Source organism: Palaemon carinicauda, chromosome 5, assembly GCF_036898095.1.
Source record: "Palaemon carinicauda isolate YSFRI2023 chromosome 5, ASM3689809v2, whole genome shotgun sequence".
In the NCBI taxonomy this organism is placed as follows: Eukaryota; Metazoa; Arthropoda; class Malacostraca; order Decapoda; family Palaemonidae; genus Palaemon; species Palaemon carinicauda.
Window position 1 is genome coordinate 118,932,620 of NC_090729.1, and position 21,763 is coordinate 118,954,382.

A 21,763-nucleotide genomic window follows, 5' to 3' on the forward strand; every position below is an offset into this window, starting at 1 on the left:
TAAGTTATATTTTATGGTTTAATTTTTAACTTTGGTGTGTTTCTGCAACTCATTTTGGTAATTGAAATCTTAGGGCAAATTTTTGTAAATAATGGTCGTGTTTGTAAACAAGATGTAATTTTTATATTTGATATTGTTTTCTGGAAGTAAGCCTTTGTATGTAATTCCTCATTCTGGGAGTTCACAGAGCCTGGATTTACTTAATATTCTTTATATAGGCAGAGTATGAGGGTGAGAACGGGTGTAAGAAATGAGTTAGCAGCTAGAGTGGATATGAATGTGTTGAGGTGGTTTGGCCATGTTGAGAGAATGGAAAATGGCTGTCTGCTAAAGAAGGTGATGAATGCAAGAGTTGATAGGAGAAGTACAAGAGGAAGGCCAAGGTTTGGGTGGGTGAATGGATGGAGTGAAGGAAGCTCTGAGTGATAGGAGGATAGATGTGAGAGGCAAGAGAGCGTGCTAAAAATAGGAATGAATGGCGAGCGATTGTGACGCAGTTCCGGTAGGCCCTGCTGCTGCCTCCGGTCGCCTTGGATGACCGCGGAGGTAGCAGCAGTAGGGGATTCAGCATTATGAAGCTTCATCTGTGGTGGATAACGGGGGCACCCCTAGCAGTACCAGCCGAACTCGTTTGAGTCCCTTGTCAGGCTAGGAGACGTCCCCCTTTTTTGTTTCGTTTGTTTGATGTCAGCTACCCCCCAGAATTGGGGGAAGCGCCTTGGTATATGTATGTATGTATGATTATTTTTCTTTCAAGATCGGCAAGAGTTCGTATGGAACAAGCCAAAATAGACGCTAAGATAGCTTCTATAGAAAGGAATAGATGTTTTAGAGAAGAGAGAAAAATAGCAAGAAAAAGGGGATTTCAAGTTACAGATGAAAATATAATATGAAAGGTGGTAATGAAATCAACAGCAATTGATGAATTGTTGAAAAATAAAAGGCCATCAAAATAGATGAGAGAAGGTTCACAAATCGATGACCACTGTGGTTTGATCATTTTAAAGTATCCAATATTATTGGGCAAAAATAAATTTTAAAACTTACTTTAAGGCTTCGCCCCACGGTAGGAGTACAAAGTTTCACAATGGGAATTAAGAATAATTTTTTTTTATCCTTATGTAGTGTTTGTTTTAGATTTATTAACACATGACCTTAGTGGCCTGGATCACAGTCTGAGACTAAAGTTATATACAGTTATACAAAGGAAAATAATTATTCTCTTGCTAGAGTGTTTTTTGTAGTTAAAGTCAAATAATTGATTAAAAAAAATGCAGTTGCTTGGAAAGTTGTTTTAAAAGGTGCAAAGATGAGTGGTATACTCTACTCTGTGATAAGAGTGTTAGAATACTACCATCATATGTCCTGCGTGTCATAGAAAGCAAATAAAGGATAGCTGCAGTCTTGCTTTTTTCGGTTAGGTCCACCACCAATAACTGTGGAAACTTGAGATACTACCGCTAGAGAGTTATTGGGTCCTTTGAATGGCCAGACAGTACTACATTGGATCCCTCTCTCTGGTTACAGCTCATTTCATCTTTGCGACACATACACAGAATAGTCAGGCCCATTCTTTACACGTACTCCTCTTTCCTCGTATACTTGACAACATTGAAATTACCAAAATTCTTCATCCCAGAGGTTAACTACTGTACTGTGATTGTTCAGTAGTCACTTTCCTCTTAAGGGTAGAAGAGAGACTATGGTAAGTAGCTCTTCTAGGAAAAGGACACTCCAAAATCAAACCATTGTACTCTAATATTGGGTAGTGCCATAGCCTCTGTTCCATGGTCTTCCACTGTCTTGGGTTAGAGTTCTCTTGTTTGAGGGTACACTTGGGCAAACTATTCCATCATATTTCTCTTCCTCTTGTTATTTTTTTAGTTTTCATAGTTTATATGAAAGTTTTATTTTAATGTTACTATTGTTCTTGAACTTCTTATGTAGTTTTCCCTTATTTCCTTTCCTCACTGGGCTATTTTCCCTGTTGGAGCCCTTGGGCTTATAGCATCTTGCTTTTCAAACTATGGTTGTAGCCCAGCAAGTAACATTAACAACAATAACAAACTGCTACCTTGCAGTTAGACTGTTTAGTCAAGGATTAGATCTACTGCCAATAACTGTGGTTGATGACTGCAAGGGCATGCAATTGTGAAACCCATGTGACAAATTATTGATCACGCCTGATGCTATTAGAGAGGGCGCATAGGCAATCTACCCTTTAACCCTTTTACCCCCAGGCTATTTGGAAATTTCCAACCCTTAACCCCCATGGGGTTATTTTTTTTTCAAGCACATTTTGCAGTATATTTTTTTGAAATTGCTCTAACAGCCTTAATTTTTGACATAGAGGGGTCAGGTTGGTCTCATTCTCTTGGAAAATGCCTGAAGTTTCTCAAAAAATTATCAAAAATATGCAAAAAAAAAAAAAAAAAAAAAAAAAAAAAAAAAAAAAAAAAAAAAAAAAAAAAAAAAAATAGCATTTTTATGCTAGGCGTACCGGTACGTCCATAGGGGTAAAGGGATGAGTTTTGTGAAACGTACCAGTACATCCTTTGGGGGTAAAAGGGTTAATGTAGGGATAACGGTGGGAAAGAAGAAGAGAAGAGTCATATACTCTACAAGGGGAAGGTTCCTGCTTCCCTTACGATATCTTCTCTCCTTTGATTCGGGTTTCAAATGAACAAAACGTTCTACTTTCAGGGGTTTGTTCATTTTTTTCTAATATTTGCCAAAACCATTTCCTTTTTTATTGGATTTGTGACCATTAACCCTTTTACCCCCAAAGGACGTACTGGTGCGTTTCACAAAAGCCCTCCATTTACCCCCATGGACGTACCGGTACGTCCTTGCAAAAAAAAAATGCTATAAAAAATTTATTTTCATATTTTTTATATTTTTTTTGAGAAAATTCAGGCATTTTCCAAGAGAATGAGACCAACCTGACCTCTCTACGACAAAAATTAAGGCTTTTAGAGAAATTTCCAAATAGCCTGGGGGTAAAAGGGTTAATTAAGGTCTAGTGTATATTCTTCTTGTTCATTCAGTGAATACATTTATTGTTGCATTGTTAATAAGCCTGTAATTTTTTCTTTTCTCAAATATTTTATTTCATGTTACAGATTAGAGGCTACTAAAGCACACGGAAAGGAGAGAATGAGAACAGGAGCAGAATTTCTCATCAAAGTTTGCAATCGCACTTTAGAGGATTTAGACTTCAAGACAACTGCCACTATACAGTTTAAGGAAAACGTGACAAAGTGTTGTAAAGAGTTGTTGGAGAATGTAAAAAGTAAAGTCACATAAACATGATGTACAGTATTCTGCATTCCACCATTCTCGTCTTACTGAACAAACGACATGAAAGTAAATTTGTAAAAAGGACAAAAGTGATGCAAGGAAAAGAGAGGAAAATAAATTAGAGAAAAAAAGTTATTTGCCTAAAATAAAAGGGATATAAATACATAAGTTAATGGTATGAATCTTATCATAGCTGCTATGGATATATGTGGATCGGGACGGAAAACCCGATGTATTTGTTTTACAAAGTTTTTACTTTTCTTTATTTCTACATTGTGTGCATTTTAATACCAATGTATTTTTTATAATAATGATTGTATATAGTGTTGCAGTGTCAACAATATGTATTAGAATCTGTTGATAAATTCTGGGTTTTTTTTCCAATATATTTGTGCTTCATAAATTTATAAAACAAGAAGCCACACAGTTTAATTATTCAGACTATCCGGGGTCCTTCCTATGTGTTTTGACACCACCTATTCAATGCCATATGGCTGGCTTCCTTAAGGAGAATGTTTGATTAGTATTTTCCTCGCTAGCTTCCTCGGATACAAACGACATTGGGTACCACCTACAGTGTGCCTTATGCCGTTTTCTGTAGACAATGCTGAAAAGTTTTGCAAGGCATTAAATGGGCCATAGCCTCATTGTTTATTTGTTCTTCTCTTTTATCTTTTATGTTATATTTTGTTCCTTCGACCTAGCTATCCAGTATCTATAATGTTGGTCTTGCTGTAATTTTCACCCCCAGTTCAACCAGAAAACCTTCGGGTCAATACCAAGGGAGGAAAAGGACTAAGTGGTTTGGGTAAATTACAGTACAGTACAGTACTTCATTATAAGGGTAAGGAACTTTGGTTTTCTAAGTCCATAGTAACTGTCTTACTAATCAGAAACTAAAAGAACAGGCCAGATACTTTGTTGCCTTTTTTGCTATGCTAAATGGGGCACTATTGCATTTATTAGATTACTTATCTAAATGCCTAGTTCTCTAGCTTTGTATTTTACCATCTACAGCAGTGAAGAGGTCTGCTTTTGCTGGGTTTCAAGTCAAGTTGCTAAATGGGGAACTGCATTCATTAGATTACTTATCAGAATGACTAGTTCTCTAGCTTTGTATTTTACCATCCACAGCAGTGAAGTTAGAGGTCTGCTTTTGCTGGGTTTCAAGTAAAGTTCAGCTGAGCTTATCAAAAATCTGTTTTTAGCAATTGCTTAGAAATTTTTCTGTTGTCCTTCATTTCCATGAATTGATTTCACCTGAAATGCTCTATCTAGTAGCCCCATGTCCGGGTTGATTACAAAATTATGTACTATTATCCCCTTGTGTTAGATTGTACATTACGTTTTCTCTCTCTCTCTCTCTCCTCAGCGTATCAGAGCATTACATTCGAAACTTTGTTTGTCACCTAAGTACTTGGGTCTGTCGAGTTTGTTTTTAGTATTTCTTCTCTGATTGCCTGTTTTAATTTGTGTTTGGTAATATTTGATGCCCACGTAATGTCTGGCAATTATAGAAAGGATTACCAATCTTTTACAGTTGTATCGCAGAACTAAACCTATATTAATACCAGGACAGGCTTTAATCAGCCTATGTTTGCTAGCATTGTTAATTTTAACTTTGATTGTCCTGATATTTATTTCCTTCTTACATTTTGTGTTTCACTTATTTCTTTAATTAGAGGGTGCTTCATCTAATTTCTTTCAGAGTGACAAGGTTTAGCATACAAACGTTGAAATCCATATTCCATGGAAGATCTCAAAATTCTAATTTCAATCCCAACATATAATGTTTGTAAAGGAAGCTCTCTCTCTCTCTCTCTCTCTCTCTCTCTCTCTCTCTCTCTCTCTCTCTCTCTCTCTCTCTCTCTCTCATAGGGCTTTTAGCAGAAGTTTTACATTGACAAAATGAGAGATATATTTTCAATAAATTTTTATTTATTTCATGAAGCTAGAATTTGCAAAGATGTTCTTTATTATAGAATAAACATCATATTCCACCTAAAGAAATTGCTTACACTTAGGTTGGTTTTTATTGCGTATAAACATCATAAGATCAACTGGAGCTTCATATTTGATTATAGTTTTAACCTTTTTACAGTATAGGTTATGTAAATTGTTTTCATAGTTTTTGCTCTATTCCATGCATAGATCATTACTGTACTAGTGTATTGAGCATTGATTAGAGTGCAATAGTTTTTATGGAAAATATAATTTAGTGTGCATTGCGTCTATGGTGTTTTGTTAAAAAGAATATTCTCAGACTGCTGTGTATATTTTTTTCATAAGAGCCTTCTCAATATCTGTCTTAAAAAATATTTTGTCTTTACAATATGTACATACCAAATTTGCTATTTTATTAAGGGAAAAAATTATGTATATTATATAGTTTAGTGATCTGAATGTTTTAAGAACAGTAGGATCTCCCAGTAACAGACTCCAGTGGGTTGTGTTTTTAAGAACAACTCGTATGGCGGGTTTTTGTGTAATGTATAGTCCCTGAGTATGTCTCTTGCAGTCTTGCTAACATTAGAATTCACAATGAAAACTTAAAGCTATAAAGAGCATTGAGATTGGATATTGAAAATACAGTCCTCATTTGTTTGTAACATGATTAAAAGTGGTGTAATTGAATAAGATGATTTGCAAGATAATATTTTGTAATTTTTGTACTAGAGGTAAACAATTGTCATAGCATATTCAGAATGGATGGAAGAGATACTTAGTGCCACCTAAAGGGTGCTTGAGAAATCTCTACTTCATTATCAATGAATATATCACCAGGTATTGATTATTTTGAAAGGTTTTAAGAAATCTACTTCATTATAAATAAAGATATCACCAGGTACTAATTTTTTTGAAGGGTTTTAAGAAATCTCTACTTCATTATAAATAGAGAAAGATAACACCAGGTATTGATCATTTTGGCCTGCTTCTGGTTTTCATTGAGATTATTTTTGTTAAAAATCTTACTATTAACATGGCCCAGTGACAAACACTGAAGTCTGTTATTGAGAGAGACAACTGAAGAGAGTATTTGGGGTTTCTGGTGATGAAAGTGTAGTGTATTCTAAATGGATAACCCTCCGCACTCTACAGTTTTAATTTTTATTGTGCTTGTGGTTCAGTTAACTTTGGTAAAGCACATTATTATTAGGGAGGGGGGGGGGGGTAGAATGCCAAGCTATGTTATGAAAAAAATTTCATAAAAATATATATTTTATTAATGTATGAATGGGGTATGAATAAAAGATAGGAATATTTTTCACAATATTTTTTGTTTCCTTTTAAAGCTTTTTATTAGCAAAAGTATTAGTGAGAGTACAGTACCATGTCTTCTACAGCAGTCGACATACATGTTATGTTACGAGTTTGATTTTTTATTTGTTCCTATACGGATCGCTGTTCACGCTGTGTTGTGCCTAATCTTAGTGCCTTTCCTTTTTCTTGTATGCTTGTGATTATGAGTGGTGCTCAAGGTAGTATGTGTACTTGCTCCCAGCCTTGAAGGGTACCCTTGTGGTATTTTCATGAGTCAGGTTGAGGTAGATCCTCATCCTTTGCACCAGAGTTGCTGTGGTAAGCTATGCATTTATTCTTTAACTTGTGATTTTTTAAGGGAATGGCCGCTCTCCCAGTTGGAGAAGTATGGTGCTCATTGTAAGAAGGCTAAAAGAGCTCATTCTCTTTCTGCTTCTTTGTCTCTTGAGAGCAACAACTTCGATGTCAGGATGCCAGAGAACTTCAAATCAATCAAGAGCAACAAGTGAAAGACTTCTCTTACAGTACGTGATATTTCCCACTAGGATCCTTCTTTATTGGAGTTTCCCGAAACTACGATAACCAAGGACGACGGTTATGTTGAACATGATATTGAATATAGTGATGTGTTATTTCCTGTGAAGCATAGTGAGCCTCACTTAACTCAGAGTGATACAGATTCTTTGGCATCAGCCCTAGTACACCCATCACATGATATATTGCAAATATCTTTATTACCTGACTATGCTAGTGGGAACAGGTCTCCCTCTTCCCACAATGAGTGTGCTGTTCGGAGATCAAAATTTTTCTATTTCAGATATTACTGTATGCAGCAAGATTTCTCCAGTCAGAATTTTAAAGGTGTTTCCTCGCACACCACCGAAGACCCCCTACACGTGGCGGAGGATAATGGTCTATCACTTCGAACAGAGGCAGCCCCCTTATATTGAGGGGCTCCAGATACTTTTTCTCCACAGAAAGGATTTGCCGATTCCCTCAAGAAGCCACCTCTTTCCTTTTCAGGTAGCATCAGGGCATTCTTTTAATTCTGAATTACAAGTTTGACCATGCAAAGAATATCCTTGCTTTTAAACAGGTCCAGAAAGCTAAAGTGATTAAGGATTCCTCATATGGTTGGCAGACAGGATACTATTTTGCAGTCTTCAGCTCACAAGGAACTGAATAACAATGATGCCGCTTCCTCTCAATGGAATCACCCTGGAGTAACTAAGTTTATTCTTAGGTCTGAAAACAGACTAGAAACAGGAAATGTCTCATTTTCAGTGATGACAGGAAAAAGTTTGCGGTACCTTACCAGCCTTTTCCTAGAGCAGCTATGCCCTCAAGCTCAAGGGATCAACCTTCCCATAAGAAGTAGTGATCTGACTATCCTCCATATTAATCTGCCCCTAGTGATGTTAAGAAGCAATTTGAGGAATTGTTGCTGTGGGAAGCACAGGCTTTGGAGTTTTAACTTCACCAAACAGTTTCAATTTTAGGAACTGTGTTCTCAAAAGGATAGATGCAGTACTGGCCAAATGCACAAAGCAGCGGACTCAAAGGGATTCCCTTTTAAAAAATTTGAATATAATTGACCACCCAATACTTTCCCTTCTGATAAAGTTTCCATGGGAGTGGCCACACATCCATTTTAACGAGAGCTGCAGCTTCCAGACTTACGACTTGTCTGACGCCACAGGAGCCTTTTCCTTAAATACAGGTGCAACAGTGGCACCTATTACCAAAACCCTCTAGTAGGATCAGAACCCTTCCTTTCACTGCAGGGGTCATTTCTCCAGGCACAAGAATAGAGACTGTCGGGGTTCTCATTAGGAAGGGCAAATTTCCAGAGTCATCACCTGTAGAGGAATACCTTCAGAGTGGTTGGACAAGGTGGCAGTTCTTCAGAGCCAATCCCAGGACAGTGGATGGGCTCCGTTCAGGGTATCACGTCCCATTCACAGACTGTGACCCTCCCCTGACAACGACTCCGAAAATCCCCTCATTTTATTTGAGGGGTTCCCAGAAAGACCTATTAGAAAAGAAAATGTCTCAGATGTTTGGCAAGGGTGCCATAGAGGAGATTTTAGATAGGTCTCCATGGCTTTTCAGTAACCTCTTCCTGGTAGAAAAGCAGACAGGGGACTGGAAACCTGTCAGATCGCTCCTACTTGAAGCAGTATGTGCTGCAAACCAGGTTCAAGATGGAGACCCCATGCAGGAAGAACTATTTCATGTTGACCATAGACCTGAAAGATGCCTACTTTTAAGATTCCTATCCATCAGAGATTCAGAAAGTTCCTGAGATTCCCTTTCAGAGACAAGATCTATCACTTCAAGGTGCTGTGCTTCGGACTATGCACAGCACCTTAAGTCTTTACTTGTCTGTTTCCCCTGGTCTCAGATTGGGCTCACATCATAGGAATTAGACTTGAGGCATCTGGAAGACTAGCTTCTAGCAGATTCAAAGTCAAAACCTTTACTCCACAGAAATCGCCTCCTAGATTTTTGTTGAGACTTGGGGATCCATCGGAATCTTGAAAAGTCCAGTCTTGAACCTAGGCGTCGTCTTCAGTACCTAGGCATGGATTTAGACTTGGGCTGAGCCAGAGCATATCCATCTTCTGACAGAGTACTATGACACTGACAAGTGGCAGTACAGCTCCCTTTCTCGAAAGGGGAGCTCTCCCAGATCACTCTTGGCAGATACTAAAAGGCCTCTCAGTTGTGTTGAAGAGCAACAACTCAACTGCAATGACCTATGTCAACAAACAAGGAGGCTCAGTATCCCACCTGCTGTCTCAGCTTGCAGTGGACATCCATCACTTGACACAAATAATCTGTTATCCTTTCCGTATGCTTTATTCTGGCAAAGGGTTACTGTATGTGATATCAGATAATCCGAGCCAACTGGGGATGACAGTTTAGAATGGTCTTTTCTTCCTCAAGAGACTTTAGACTTTGTGGGATTCCATGATGTTGGACAAGTTTGCCCACCCATGTAAACAACAAACATCCGGTGTATTACTCCCAGTACAGATACAGAATGGACATTTATAATAAGGGAGTCAGAAAAAGTGAGAGTAACTTGGGTAGCGTCAAGGTGGCCCCATATGGAGTGGTACTCAGATCTTCTCGTTTAAGTTTAAGACAACTTCTAGAATGGTAAAATCTTCAATGACCTTTCACACTACAGTCCACTGCCTTTATCATCATGGATGGAGGTTATCCAGCACCTCCTAAAGAGGCTTTTTGAGACCAACTGTGAAGCAACTTTTGAGATACCTTCGTAAGTCCTCTGCAAGAGTTTATCAATCAAAGTGGTTCCTTTTCTGCAACTAGTGTCATAGATATATTGCTCTACTCAAGGCTCTTCCCCTAATTGCAGATTATCTAGTGTTTCTACAAAAGGAGGAGTCTCTCTCAGTCACAGCTGTGAAAAACTATTGCTCAGGCTTAAGCCAGGTTTTTAGATTGAAGGGAATCCCACTCTCTTTGAAGGAACTTTCAGCTCTGATTAAAAACTTTGAGCAGACCTTCCCAACTTGAGAGAAAGGAGAGAGGTAAGAAGAATTATCTGAGGAAAGAGAGGGCGCTGTATCATCTAGGGAATCTGGATCTTTACCCTGTTTTGGTACCACTATCAGGGTTTTGACATCTTCCCTGACCCCGCCCCAAAAAATTGTTCAATGGCGAGTCTGTACACTTCCGTAAACTTTGAACGCCTCCCGACCACCAACCTAGGGTTTGTAGGACGTAGAACTACCTCCTCGCTTTGCATTAGAAAACAAGCAGCTCTGATGGGTGCTTTGGCTTAGTGCACGTCTATGATCTGGCAAAACCCTTGAAAAAGGAGGAAAAGGGACTGGACGGTCACCTGATCTGATGGGACCATTCGTTTGTGGAGAACTTCAAGAGTCGTGTCCTCAAGATGCCTTTTCTTCCTAGCTCGTGCTATCACTCGTGAAGTTATCTGCTCTGCAGTGGAAGTGAATTGCGAGCTCGTGGATGACACGTTTCTTGGTTGCAACTTGCACACACCATGTTGCAGTTTATCCTTGCAGACTGCTGAGAAACTAATTATCTAGGCTTGCAACACAGATACTCCAAGGACTAAAGAGGCACTCTTCATTGATCTATGCGGCAAGTACACTCAAGTGTGTTATACTCCCAGAAGAGTAACTGGAAAACTCAAGAAACAAAGCCTATCATAAGAGTCTACATCAAGAGCAGCAAAGGGGGCATTGGTATACTGTAATAAGGAACTTCTCATCCGAAAAACAGAGAGCCTCCACCAGAGCTAGTTCAACGAGCAAGACTTCTAAAACTCAAGAATGGAGATCCATCTCAAGAGGAGGCCTATGCTTCTTAAGGCCGGGAGCATACTAGCGACTCTGTGGCGCAACAAAGCCACAGCATCGTGTGGCGGGAATGTGGTCTCCCATAGGTTTCCATTGTTTTCAAGTTTTTCCGCGCAAACTAGCGACTGTGGCAAGCAACTGTGGCTCTCTGTTGCTCATCCCTGCCACAGGCGTGGCGTGGCTTCGAAAACGATGGAAACCTATGGGAGACCACATCCCCGTCACACGATGCTGTGGCTTCGTGGTGCCACAGAGTCGCTAGTGTGCTCCCGGCCTTAGGGTTGTGGTGACCTATTGGAAACATCCCTGCCTGGCGATCGTTGGACTGGGATTAAGTCCCCCTCAAATACAGATTATATATATATATATATATATATATATATATATATATATATATATATATATATATATATATATATATATATATATATATATATATATATATATATATATATATATATATATATATATATATATATATATATATATAGTGTGTGTATACATACATACACATATGTGTACATACATATACATATATGTACATACACATGTACAGTAGATTGTGTACATACATACATACATACACATATGTGTACATACATACATACACACATATGTGTACATACATACATACACATATATGTGTACATACATACATACACATATATGCATACATACACACATACACATACTGTATATGCATACATACATGCATACACATGTAAATTCATACATAAACACATGTGTACTTACATACATACAAACATGTGTACATACATACATACAGACATACACATATGTACATACATACATACATACACATGTGTACATACATACATACACATGTACACACACACACACATATATATATATATATATATATATATATATATATATATACTGTATATATATATATATATTTATTTATTTATTTTTGGGCTCAAGCCATGGCGTCCTGATGGAAGGTTCCTTTTTGGTAGCTTCCTTGGGTATATCACTACTAAATATTCCCAGAGAAATTAACCACAGGTTATCACAGAATTCTAACTTCTGGAGCGAGTATCCTAAAGGTTTCCCTTTTAAGACATCGTATATCAACAGGGGACGCATGTATTAACGCGCCACATAGCTATCTACACCCCAAACAGAGTTAACACTTCGGTGTGTAGGGGCGGAGAATAGTTGGGGAGCCGTTCCACAGCTAATCTCGTTCGTGGCTACTTTTGGTACTCGAGACGTAAACAAACGGGCGCCATTGCTAAATGACGTCACGTCCGTCCTCATCCTTCTTCTAGTAGCTTGCCTTGCTAAGACGGATTTTCCCTTGTGTATTTTCATCAGCTTGCATCTTCGCTATGTCGCTACCTTCGGCCTCGCCTTCTTCTGGAAAGTTGAGTACAAGGTTCCAGTATTGTTTAAATAAGCTCTGACCGTAAAGTAACTTTTACTTTTCGAGATATTTGATGTTTTGTGGCAGAGCTGTGCCTCGACCGGACCGGCCATTTTATGGTGTCGCTGTTGTTTTGCATGCCTTATTTAGATAGCCTCAACAGCGTTTTCCGGCCTCATTAACTAATCAATACTATTAGTTATTTAGTCTTCATAGCTAGGAACTTTTATATCGTGTTTTGACGCTTTATTATCGGTCATCAACTGACCCCATACCAGTTGGCTAGTATAGCCCCTAGGCCAGAGCGCCTATATCAGTGTTCATGCATGATATTTATCAGTGATCCTAGGTTTATTTATGAAGATAGTGGCATTATTTTACAATACTATTGACTGTGATGCAAGTGTTTTCGCCTTTAGGGACCATATAAGGGACAGGTTAGATAGTGTGTCTTTCTAACCTAACCTACAAGTAGGACCCCTATATGCTTCCTTCATCCCCTGCCTTAGGGCACCCCCTATGTGTGGCCTTGCTCCCCCTACCACGTAAGGGGATCAAGCTCATATCAGAGTATTATATCGCTTCTCTGTCCTCCCTAAGGGAATGATCCCCCCTTAGGGTTGCGTCCGAGAATGAGGAATGGCTAGTCCTTCCTCTATTGCTGGGGCTAGGTCTCCGACCTTTCCTGCAATAGCGATACGTCTTCCATCCTTCCTAGTTCAGGGTGTGACATCCCTGCTCTAGGTTAGGTTTTGGAGGGGTTAGTTCTGTACCTTGCTGAAACGATACCCATGCACTGTTTTCAGACAGGCTACCTTACCTTAGGCTAGGGAGTGTCCTCCCTTCCTTGGTGGCCGCTCTGGTACAGAACCCCCTCCACAGAAGACCCTTCTCTTCTCCCCTCCCCACCTATCTCTTGTATGGCCTAGCCTATGCTTAGGTTAGTCTACAGTATACCCATCTGTCCCCTGTCCTACAACTCCTCCCTAGGGTGGAGTGGTAGGGCTACCTTGAGCTCCTGTGTGCAGTCCGTTCTGGTACATATAACCTTCATAGTGTCCTATGGGGTTAGCCACTAGATACGTTCTGTCTACAGGGGTTCTCCCCCCTCTTGGGTGTTCCCTGCCCTCCCTTGGGCTCCCTTAGCTCCTGGTCCTCTGCGGCCCCGGTTTCTGGGTGATAGGGCTAGCCTCTATCATGGGTACACCCACTCAGGTGGGATGTCTTGGGGTCCGTGGCCGGACCCCTACATCCCCCCTTCTGTCTCTTTCTCTATCCTGGTGCCGGTCCCTTGCCGCCTCTACTGTCGGTGATACCCACCTCCTACCTTGGTGACTTACCCCTTACCCTCTGCGCCGCCAGTCCCCCGCGTGCCGGGGGATTGCCGACGCCTAGCCGATGGCCTTCCCTCCTTCCTCATAGCCTCAGTCATCCGTCCACCGGCCGGCATCCACTGCCGGCACTCCGGTTCTGCTATAACCATCCTTGTCCCTGTCACCAAGCCGGCTACCTCCGGCTGCCGGAGCCGCCGCTCCCTGCCGGCGTGCCGCCGCTGTGCCGGCGGCCGCCACCCTGGTATTACTCTTGACTTCTATATTGTCTTCCTTAATGCCAGAAACTCTGCTGGAGCGGCCTCCGGCGTGCCGGCGGTCTGCAGGGGCCTTCCGGAGGCGTCAAGACGACTTGCACCCCCTTCTACTAGCTATCATCTGATGTTGATAGCCCTACATCGCAACCAGATGACTTGATTACGTAAATGGATTGGTATTACCTTACCGTTCTATTAGTAACCATGCTGTATTCTTGCATATCACAGATTTCCAGCATGCTGTGTGTATCTTAGCACGGCTGGTTGCCGGAAACCGTTACCCTATGGGATCTTCTAGTTCCTAATTCTAGAGTCTGAGTGGCCTCAGTCCTAGCCTTATATCCTTGACAATTTCCAATAGAATTCCCACTGCCCTACGGGCATTCCATGTTGAATTCTATCCTGTGCCTTCGGTCACAGCAGATTGTCTATGGATGAAGGTCACGGTAACCAGCCGGGCGGGTTACACGGAGTATGTATCTTCTCCTTCTTTCCGCCCATTCTCTGTGCATCACACTTAATGTTAAGTTAAAATTAATCAATTAATATTTAACTTTAGTTTAAGAGTCATCCTTATGACTCCCCCATACTCATGTTCTCTTTCTCTTACAGGAGGAGCAACTGAAGTGCGACCACAGCTGCTGTGCAGTGAAGCGCCCGCACTTTTATGGACACACGGCGTGTAGGACCCACGCCCCTTGTGCCAACAAGAAAGGGGATCTAAAGTTCTGGGACCCGCAGAACTGTACGGTCTGCCAGGATCGCCTGGTCGACACGTTCAACAATCCTCCCTCAGCGGAGGTTAGGGACGCTTCTCGAGAGAAGCTACGCAAATGGGTGCGTGGCTTCTAGAAGAACGCCACTGTACCGTACCTTGCCACTGAAGACATGAGGGCCTTATTGTTCCCAAAGGCATCCCCAGATTCTGTGGTCCCCAAGGATCAGATCCCCACCGTCCAGATAACGGTGGAACCCGATGTTGTCATGGCCCAGTCCATGCACGAGTGTCACCTGGATGCCGACAACGAGGAACGTATGTCGGATATTTCGGAGAACACGGAGAGGACCCTCATGGCCCAAGACGCGGACGATGAAGAGGACCAGGTGGATTACACCGAGTCGGAGCAGGAGGTCGCTCCGCCTTCCACCCCCGCCCCTACTCCTACACCGACGGAAGTGTCTCTCCCGTCTACCTCTGCTACCCCGGACCCCATCCCATCCGCCCAGGAGATGTTCCGTATGATAGAAGCCCTTATGGACAAGAAGCTTCAAGTGACACACGAGTACATCAGGTCCATGGGAGGTTCCAAAGAGTCGAAGAAGATTTCGGATAAGGACCTCCCGATATGCTCACACGCCAACCCCTGGAGGTATGCTGAGCATATGATCATCGCAACGGGCAGGATCTTCATCAGCGAGAAGATCGGCTCGGTTGCCCTGGAAGAAGTGGAGTTCTTCCCGAGCTTTGAGGCTTACCCGGACTGTTACGTCCGGCTTCTATCCGAACCTGCCTCTAAAGAGGAGACCGAACCAAAGGAGGTGATAGTTTTCGATCTCCAGAAGGCCCAGGCTATGCTAGCCAAAGCTGTTAAAAGTAGGGGCTTTACCTGCTCAATACTCCCGGCACTGAGCAAGAAGCATCCTACCTACGTCGCACCCGACGACGCAGTCCTTCCCTTTACGGAAAAGGCCTTCGCTGCGTGTCACAAGGCAGTGGAAGAAGGGAAGCCCTGTCCTGCACTGGAGGAGTGCAGACCCTTCTCCATGGTGACTCCCCCCGACGTTCAACACTGGAAGGATATCCAGCATACCTTCGTGGTGGGAAAACTAGATCCTGACGTGCTTGGACGTCAGTTTAATGAAGACCTCCCGAAACTTAATGACCATCTCCTTCGTCGGGAACAAGACACGAAGGAAAGGCTCACAGCATCCATGTCCCTCCAAGTACAGCTTGACGTCCCCGACCACTACATGGTAATCGCCAAATCGCACATGGCGACTCTGGTAAAGGACCTGTACAATTTCATGAAGGCTCGGAGAGCCTGTCGTGAATATGTGTTCTCAGGTGCCACAGTGAGACACGAACCCCGGAGGCTGATTTCCTCCAACATCTGGGGTAAGCACCTCTTTCTCTCCGACCTTGTGAAAGAGATCACCGACAAGGCCGCCACTGAGAATAGGAGCCTTCTCAACAAGTGGAGCATGTCGAAAAAGAGGAAATCCTCTCAGGACAATGGCCCTCAACCTAAGAGGAAATCCTCCAAGCCAAAACCCCAGCAACGTCAACAGAGACGGCAGTTTCCGGGACCCGCTACTCCCCAAGTGGCTGCTCAGCCACAACAGACCTTTCAGCTGGTCACCCAACCGGTTTTGTCCCAGTCACCGGTTTTCACCCCTGCCTTTGAGCAACAGACAACTACCTTTCGTCCCAAAGGTAGAGGCTCAAGCAGAGGTGCAGGCAGAGACGCATCTCGCCGTCTCTCCAGAGGCAGAGGAGGAAAGGGAGCTAGCGGCCGAGGCAGTAAGCCCTCGGGACACCAGAAGCAATGAAGTGCTTCCGGTGGGAGGAAGACTCCGCCAATTCCAGGATCGTTGGACCTTCGATCCCTGGGCACACAGCATCGTCAAGAAGGGTCTAGGCTGGAGTTGGACTCAACCACCCCCAACCTTACAGCAATTCTTCCAACAATCAACCCCCCTTCTGGAAAAATATGTCCTAGATCTCTTGAACAAGAAGGTGATAAGGAGGGTAAAGTCAACCAGGTTCCAAGGGAGACTGTTTTGCGGCCCCAAGAAGGACTCCGACAAGCTCAGAGTCATTCTAGACTTATCCCCCCTCAACAAGTTCATAGCGAACAACAAGTTCAAGATGCTGACTCTTCAACAGATAAGGACCCTTCTGCCTCGAGGTTCTTACACGGTCTCCATAGACCTGGCGGATGCCTACTGGCACGTTCCAATGAACCATCACGCTTCCTCCTACCTAGGATTTCGACTCCAAAGAAAAAGCTACGCCTTCAGGGCCATGCCCTTCGGCCTCAACGTGACCCCTCGGATCTTCACAAAGCTGGCGGACGCCATAGTACAACAGCTCTGCCTCCGAGACGTCCAGGTGATGGCCTACCTCGACGACTGGCTAGTCTGGGCTCCATCGCCCGAGGATTGTTTAAAATCCTGCAGCAAAGTCACCCAGTTCCTAGAACACCTGGGATTCAAGATAAACGCGAAGAAATCTCGCCTCTCTCCAGCTCAGAAGTTCCAATGGTTAGGAATCCAGTGGAACCTTCAGTCACACCGTCTTTCCATCCCCCAGAAGAAAAGGAAGGAAATAGCAGGGTCTGTCAAGCGACTACTGAAATCCAAACGGATCTCAAGACGCCAGTCCGAACAAGTTCTAGGCTCTATACAGTTCGCCTCAGTGACAAACCCAGTGCTTCGTGCACAGCTAAAGGATGCCGTGGGAGTCTGGAGACGTTCTGCATCCATCGCTCGAAGAGACCTCAAGAGACGGCTCCCAAACAGACTTCGGCTTCTCCTCAAGCCGTGGTCGAAAGCGACGGCCCTGAAAAGGTCCATCCCTCTTCAACACCCACCTCCATCACTCAACATCCACACGGACGCTTCGCTGGAGGGTTGGGGAGGTCACTCCCACCAAAAACAGGCTCAAGACACATGGTCTCCCCTATTCAAGACGTTTCACATCAACATCTTGGAGGCCATGGCGGTCCTTCTAACACTGAAGAAACTCTCCCCGCATCCCTCGATCCATATTCGTCTAACCCTAGACAACTCGGTGGTAGTTCGATGTCTCAATCGCCAAGGCTCAAGATCGCCCCAGATAAATCAGGTGCTTCTGACAATCTTCCGTCTGGCAGAGAGGAAGAAGTGGCACCTGTCTGCAGTTCACCTACAAGGATTCCGCAATGTGACGGCAGACGCTCTATCCCAGACAAGCCCGATAGAGTCGGAATGGTCTCTAGACGCAAGATCATTCTCCTTCATCTCTCACCAAGTCCCAGAACTTCAGATCGATCTCTTCGCAATGAGCGACAACAATCAACTTCCTCGATATGTGGCCCCGTACGAGGACCCCAAGGCAGAGGCAGTGGACGCCATGTCACTGGACTGGAACAGATGGTCCAAGATCTACCTGTTCCCTCCCACCAACCTTCTGCTGAAAGTCCTCTCCAAGCTGAGAACCTTCAAAGGGACAGCGGCCCTAGTGGCTCCCAAGTGGCCCCAGAGAAATTGGTACACCCTGGTCCTGGAGCTGCAGCCCACGCTGATCCCTCTCCCGGGCCCAGTTCTCTCCCAGCAAGTACAGAAGTCGACTGTCTTCGCTTCATCATCGAAAATCAAGGACCTTCATCTCATGATTTTCTCTCCCTAGCCACAAAGAAAAGGTTTGGGATCTCGAAGAAAAGTCTAGACTTCCTCGAGGAATACAAGACCGAATCCACAAGACGGCAATACGAATCATCTTGGAGAAAATGGGTCTTATTCGTCAAGGCAAAAAATCCTACGGAAATCACCATTGATGTCTGCATGTCCTTTATTCACCTTCATGGACAGGGCTTGGCAGCCAGCACGATTTCTACTTGCAAATCGGCCTTGACTAGACCACTGTTGTATGCCTTCCAGATTGATCTGTCCAGCGACATCTTCAATAAACTGCCAAAAGCATGCGCTCGTCTACGCCCAGCACCCCCACTGAAACCGATCTCCTGGTCTTAGGACATGGTGCTCCATTTCACCTCCAACTTGGATAATGATTCATGCCCTCTCAAGGATCTGACTCAGAAAGTTATATTTCTTTTTGCTCTTGCTTCAGGAGCCCGAGTCAGCGAAATAGTGGCATTATCAAGAGAAGAGGGTCATATCCTGTTTACTGACTCAGGAGACCTTACCCTCTTCCCGGATCCGACGTTTCTCGCCAAAAACGAATTACCCACCAAAAGATGGGGCCCTTGGAGAATATGCCCCCTGAAAGAAGATGCCTCTCTATGCCCAGTAGAGAGCCTCAAGGTCTATCTTCGCAGAACTTCGGACTTTGGTGGAGGCCAACTCTTCAAAAGAGAAACATCGGGCAGCGACCTGTCACTAAAACAACTAAGAGCGAAAATCACCTACTTCATTCGCAGAGCGGATCCTGACAGTACACCCGCCGGTCACAATCCTAGAAAAGTTGCATCGTCTCTGAATTTCTTTCAGAGTATGGATTTCGAAAGCCTTAAGAGTTTCACAGGCTGGAAATCCTTGCGTGTTTTCTTCAAACATTATGCGAAACAAGTGCACGAAGTCAAACATTTTGTGGTAGCCTCAGGTTGTGTTATGAAACCTGCACCTAACTCTGCATAGAACAGTGAGTTACTTGGGACTCTTAACTCTTCGGGTGCCTATGTTGACCCTCGAGTGATACGTAGTGATGTCGAAAACACTTAGTGCTTTTCATATAACTGTTCTTATCCCAGGTGAAATGTCATAGTCGTCACACGAGTGCCGCATGCCTAGAGCATGATGTGTTTTATTTTAAAGACTGACGTTCCTCGAGAACGAGTGCCTACTAATAAATTTGAAATTCTCTTTCAGATTCAAGAGCAAGTCTTTCATTACTATGTACATTATAATTTGTTGTAAATTAACTTTACATATATTGCAATTCATTAATATTCTCTGCAATTGTGAAATAAAATTTTTATTTTATTACTTGTGCGTCTCAATCCGCTCCTAATTATACTATGAAATACATGTCTGTCATAGTTTTATTATCCCCTTCCTCTTATGGTTGATGAAGATACTAAGGTCTCAACCCTTATTATATATTCACCTGTGCAATGTAATATTCCAATACGAATACTTACTCTCTTCATACCTTAGAGACCAGACAATTCTCCATTAACATACAGTGCATAACCACCACTTGTCTGCCCTTGAGAATGCTCCTATATGAATGCCAACCATTCAGTCTTGTCTCCAAGTTCTTCAGGTTCTTCTAGCAAGGTGAGTAGCCCTTCGATAACCACTTTGATCTCGGCATGGCCCGTGGGAACTTCACTGCCAGGGAGCCAGGAAGGTCTCTTCCCTACGGTTCTTCCATTAAGATTACGATGCTACCCTGTTCAAAGCCCTTGGCACTTACTCAAATAGGGGAAAATCTACCACGATACATTGATTCTCTGGTATTCTTCCATCAGGACGCCATGGCTTGAGCCCAAAAAACGGATTTTGAGCGAAGCGAAAAATCTATTTTTGGGTGAGATAGCCATGGCGTCCTGATGGACCCTCCCTGCTACTTCGTCCAGTTTTTCAGGTCCCACCCTGCTCTGCTGTATCATGGCGATCGGCAAGCAACTGGCTTCAGGATGAGGACGGACGTGACGTCATTTAGCAATGGCGCCCGTTTGTTTACGTCTCGAGTACCAAAAGTAGCCACGAACGAGATTAGCTGTGGAACGGCTCCCCAGCTATTCTCCGCCCCTACACACCGAAGTGTTAACTCTGTTTGGGGTGTAGATAGCTATGCGGCGCGTTAATACATGCGTCCCCTGTTGATATACGATGTCTTAAAAGGGAAACCTTTAGGATACTCGCTCCAGAAGTTAGAATTCTGTGATAACCTGTGGTTAAATTCTCTGGGAATATTTAGTAGTGATATACCCAAGGAAGCTACCAAAAAGGAACCTTCCATCAGGACGCCATGGCTATCTCACCCAAAAATAGATTTTTCGCTTCGCTCAAAATCCGTTATATATTCAGACCCATTCCCCATCAATGGCGGCCTGAAGCAGGGCTGTGTTCTGGCCCCGACGTGTTTCTCGCTATACACCGCAGCAATGCTCAACGAGATTCCCCCAGACACACCCTCAGTCGACCTACGTTTCCGCATGGATGGAGGCGCTTTCAACCTCGCTAGACTCCGCGTCAGAACCAAGACCACCTTATGTGCAGTGCGAGAACTGCAGTATGCTGATGACAATGCCACCCCAGGTCAGACGGCAGAGGACCTGCAGTCGTTAGCTGATGCATACAACTCTGCCTACGAACGTTTTGGGATGCAAGTCAACTCAGACAAAACCAAGACCCTCGTCCAACATCCACCAGGACTGATGCTCCCCAACTTCAATACCACAGTGAATGACCAACCGTTAGAACAGGTGGACCAGTTCTCCTACCTAGGGAGCATCCTAACATCAGCTCCCACAAGCAAAAAGGACGTGGAGAACAGGGTCAGGGCAGCCCACTCCGCCTTTGGCCGACTCAACTGCCTCGTATTTAACAACCACACACTGACAATGACCACCAAAATAATGGTGTTCAGGGCAGTAGTCCTCTCCACGCTCCTGTATGCATGTGAAACATGGACGCTATATAGAAACGATATTAAAATCCTAGAACGCTTCCAACAAATGAAACTGAGGCAGATCTTGAAAATCCCCTGGGAGAGCCACACCACCAACATTGAAGTCTTAGAACGTGTCTCGCTGACCAGCGTGGAGGCCACCATCATCCACCACCGCCTCCGCTGTATAGGACACGCGCATAGGATGGATCCATCTAGGCTCCCAAAGAAAATATTCTACGGAGAACTGACCCAGGGCACCAGACCACGAGGAGCCCCGAAAATGCGCTATAAAGATCAACTAAAGCACACCCTGGCTCTAACTGACATCGATCCTTCCTCATGGGAAGAAACAGCCAGGGACAGGAAAACCTGGAGGAGTACAGTACACCATGGCACCGTGGAGGAGACAAAATGAGGAGGCTAGGAGGAGAAGGAGAGAGTGATTAGAACAGCCCCGCCCACCACCTACCCTCCCTTGTGAACACTGTCCGTGACTCTTCCACCACAGACTAGGACTTAAC

The 21,763-nt window shown here is 43.6% G+C and overlaps 1 protein-coding gene across 2 annotated transcripts in view; it reads left to right on the plus strand.

Annotated features, from left to right (window-relative positions):
- LOC137641434 (kinetochore protein NDC80 homolog) overlaps positions 1 to 6,521 on the plus strand; it is a 77,420-nt gene extending 70,899 nt beyond the window's left edge. For both annotated transcript variants that reach the window (XM_068373971.1, XM_068373972.1), the window contains exon 12: positions 3,123 to 6,521. In XM_068373971.1, coding sequence (XP_068230072.1) covers positions 3,123 to 3,306 — 184 coding nt within the window. In that variant the 3' untranslated portion in view covers positions 3,307 to 6,521. The remainder of the gene's footprint in view (positions 1 to 3,122) is intronic.
- Positions 6,522 to 21,763: the final 15,242 nt, after the last annotated feature.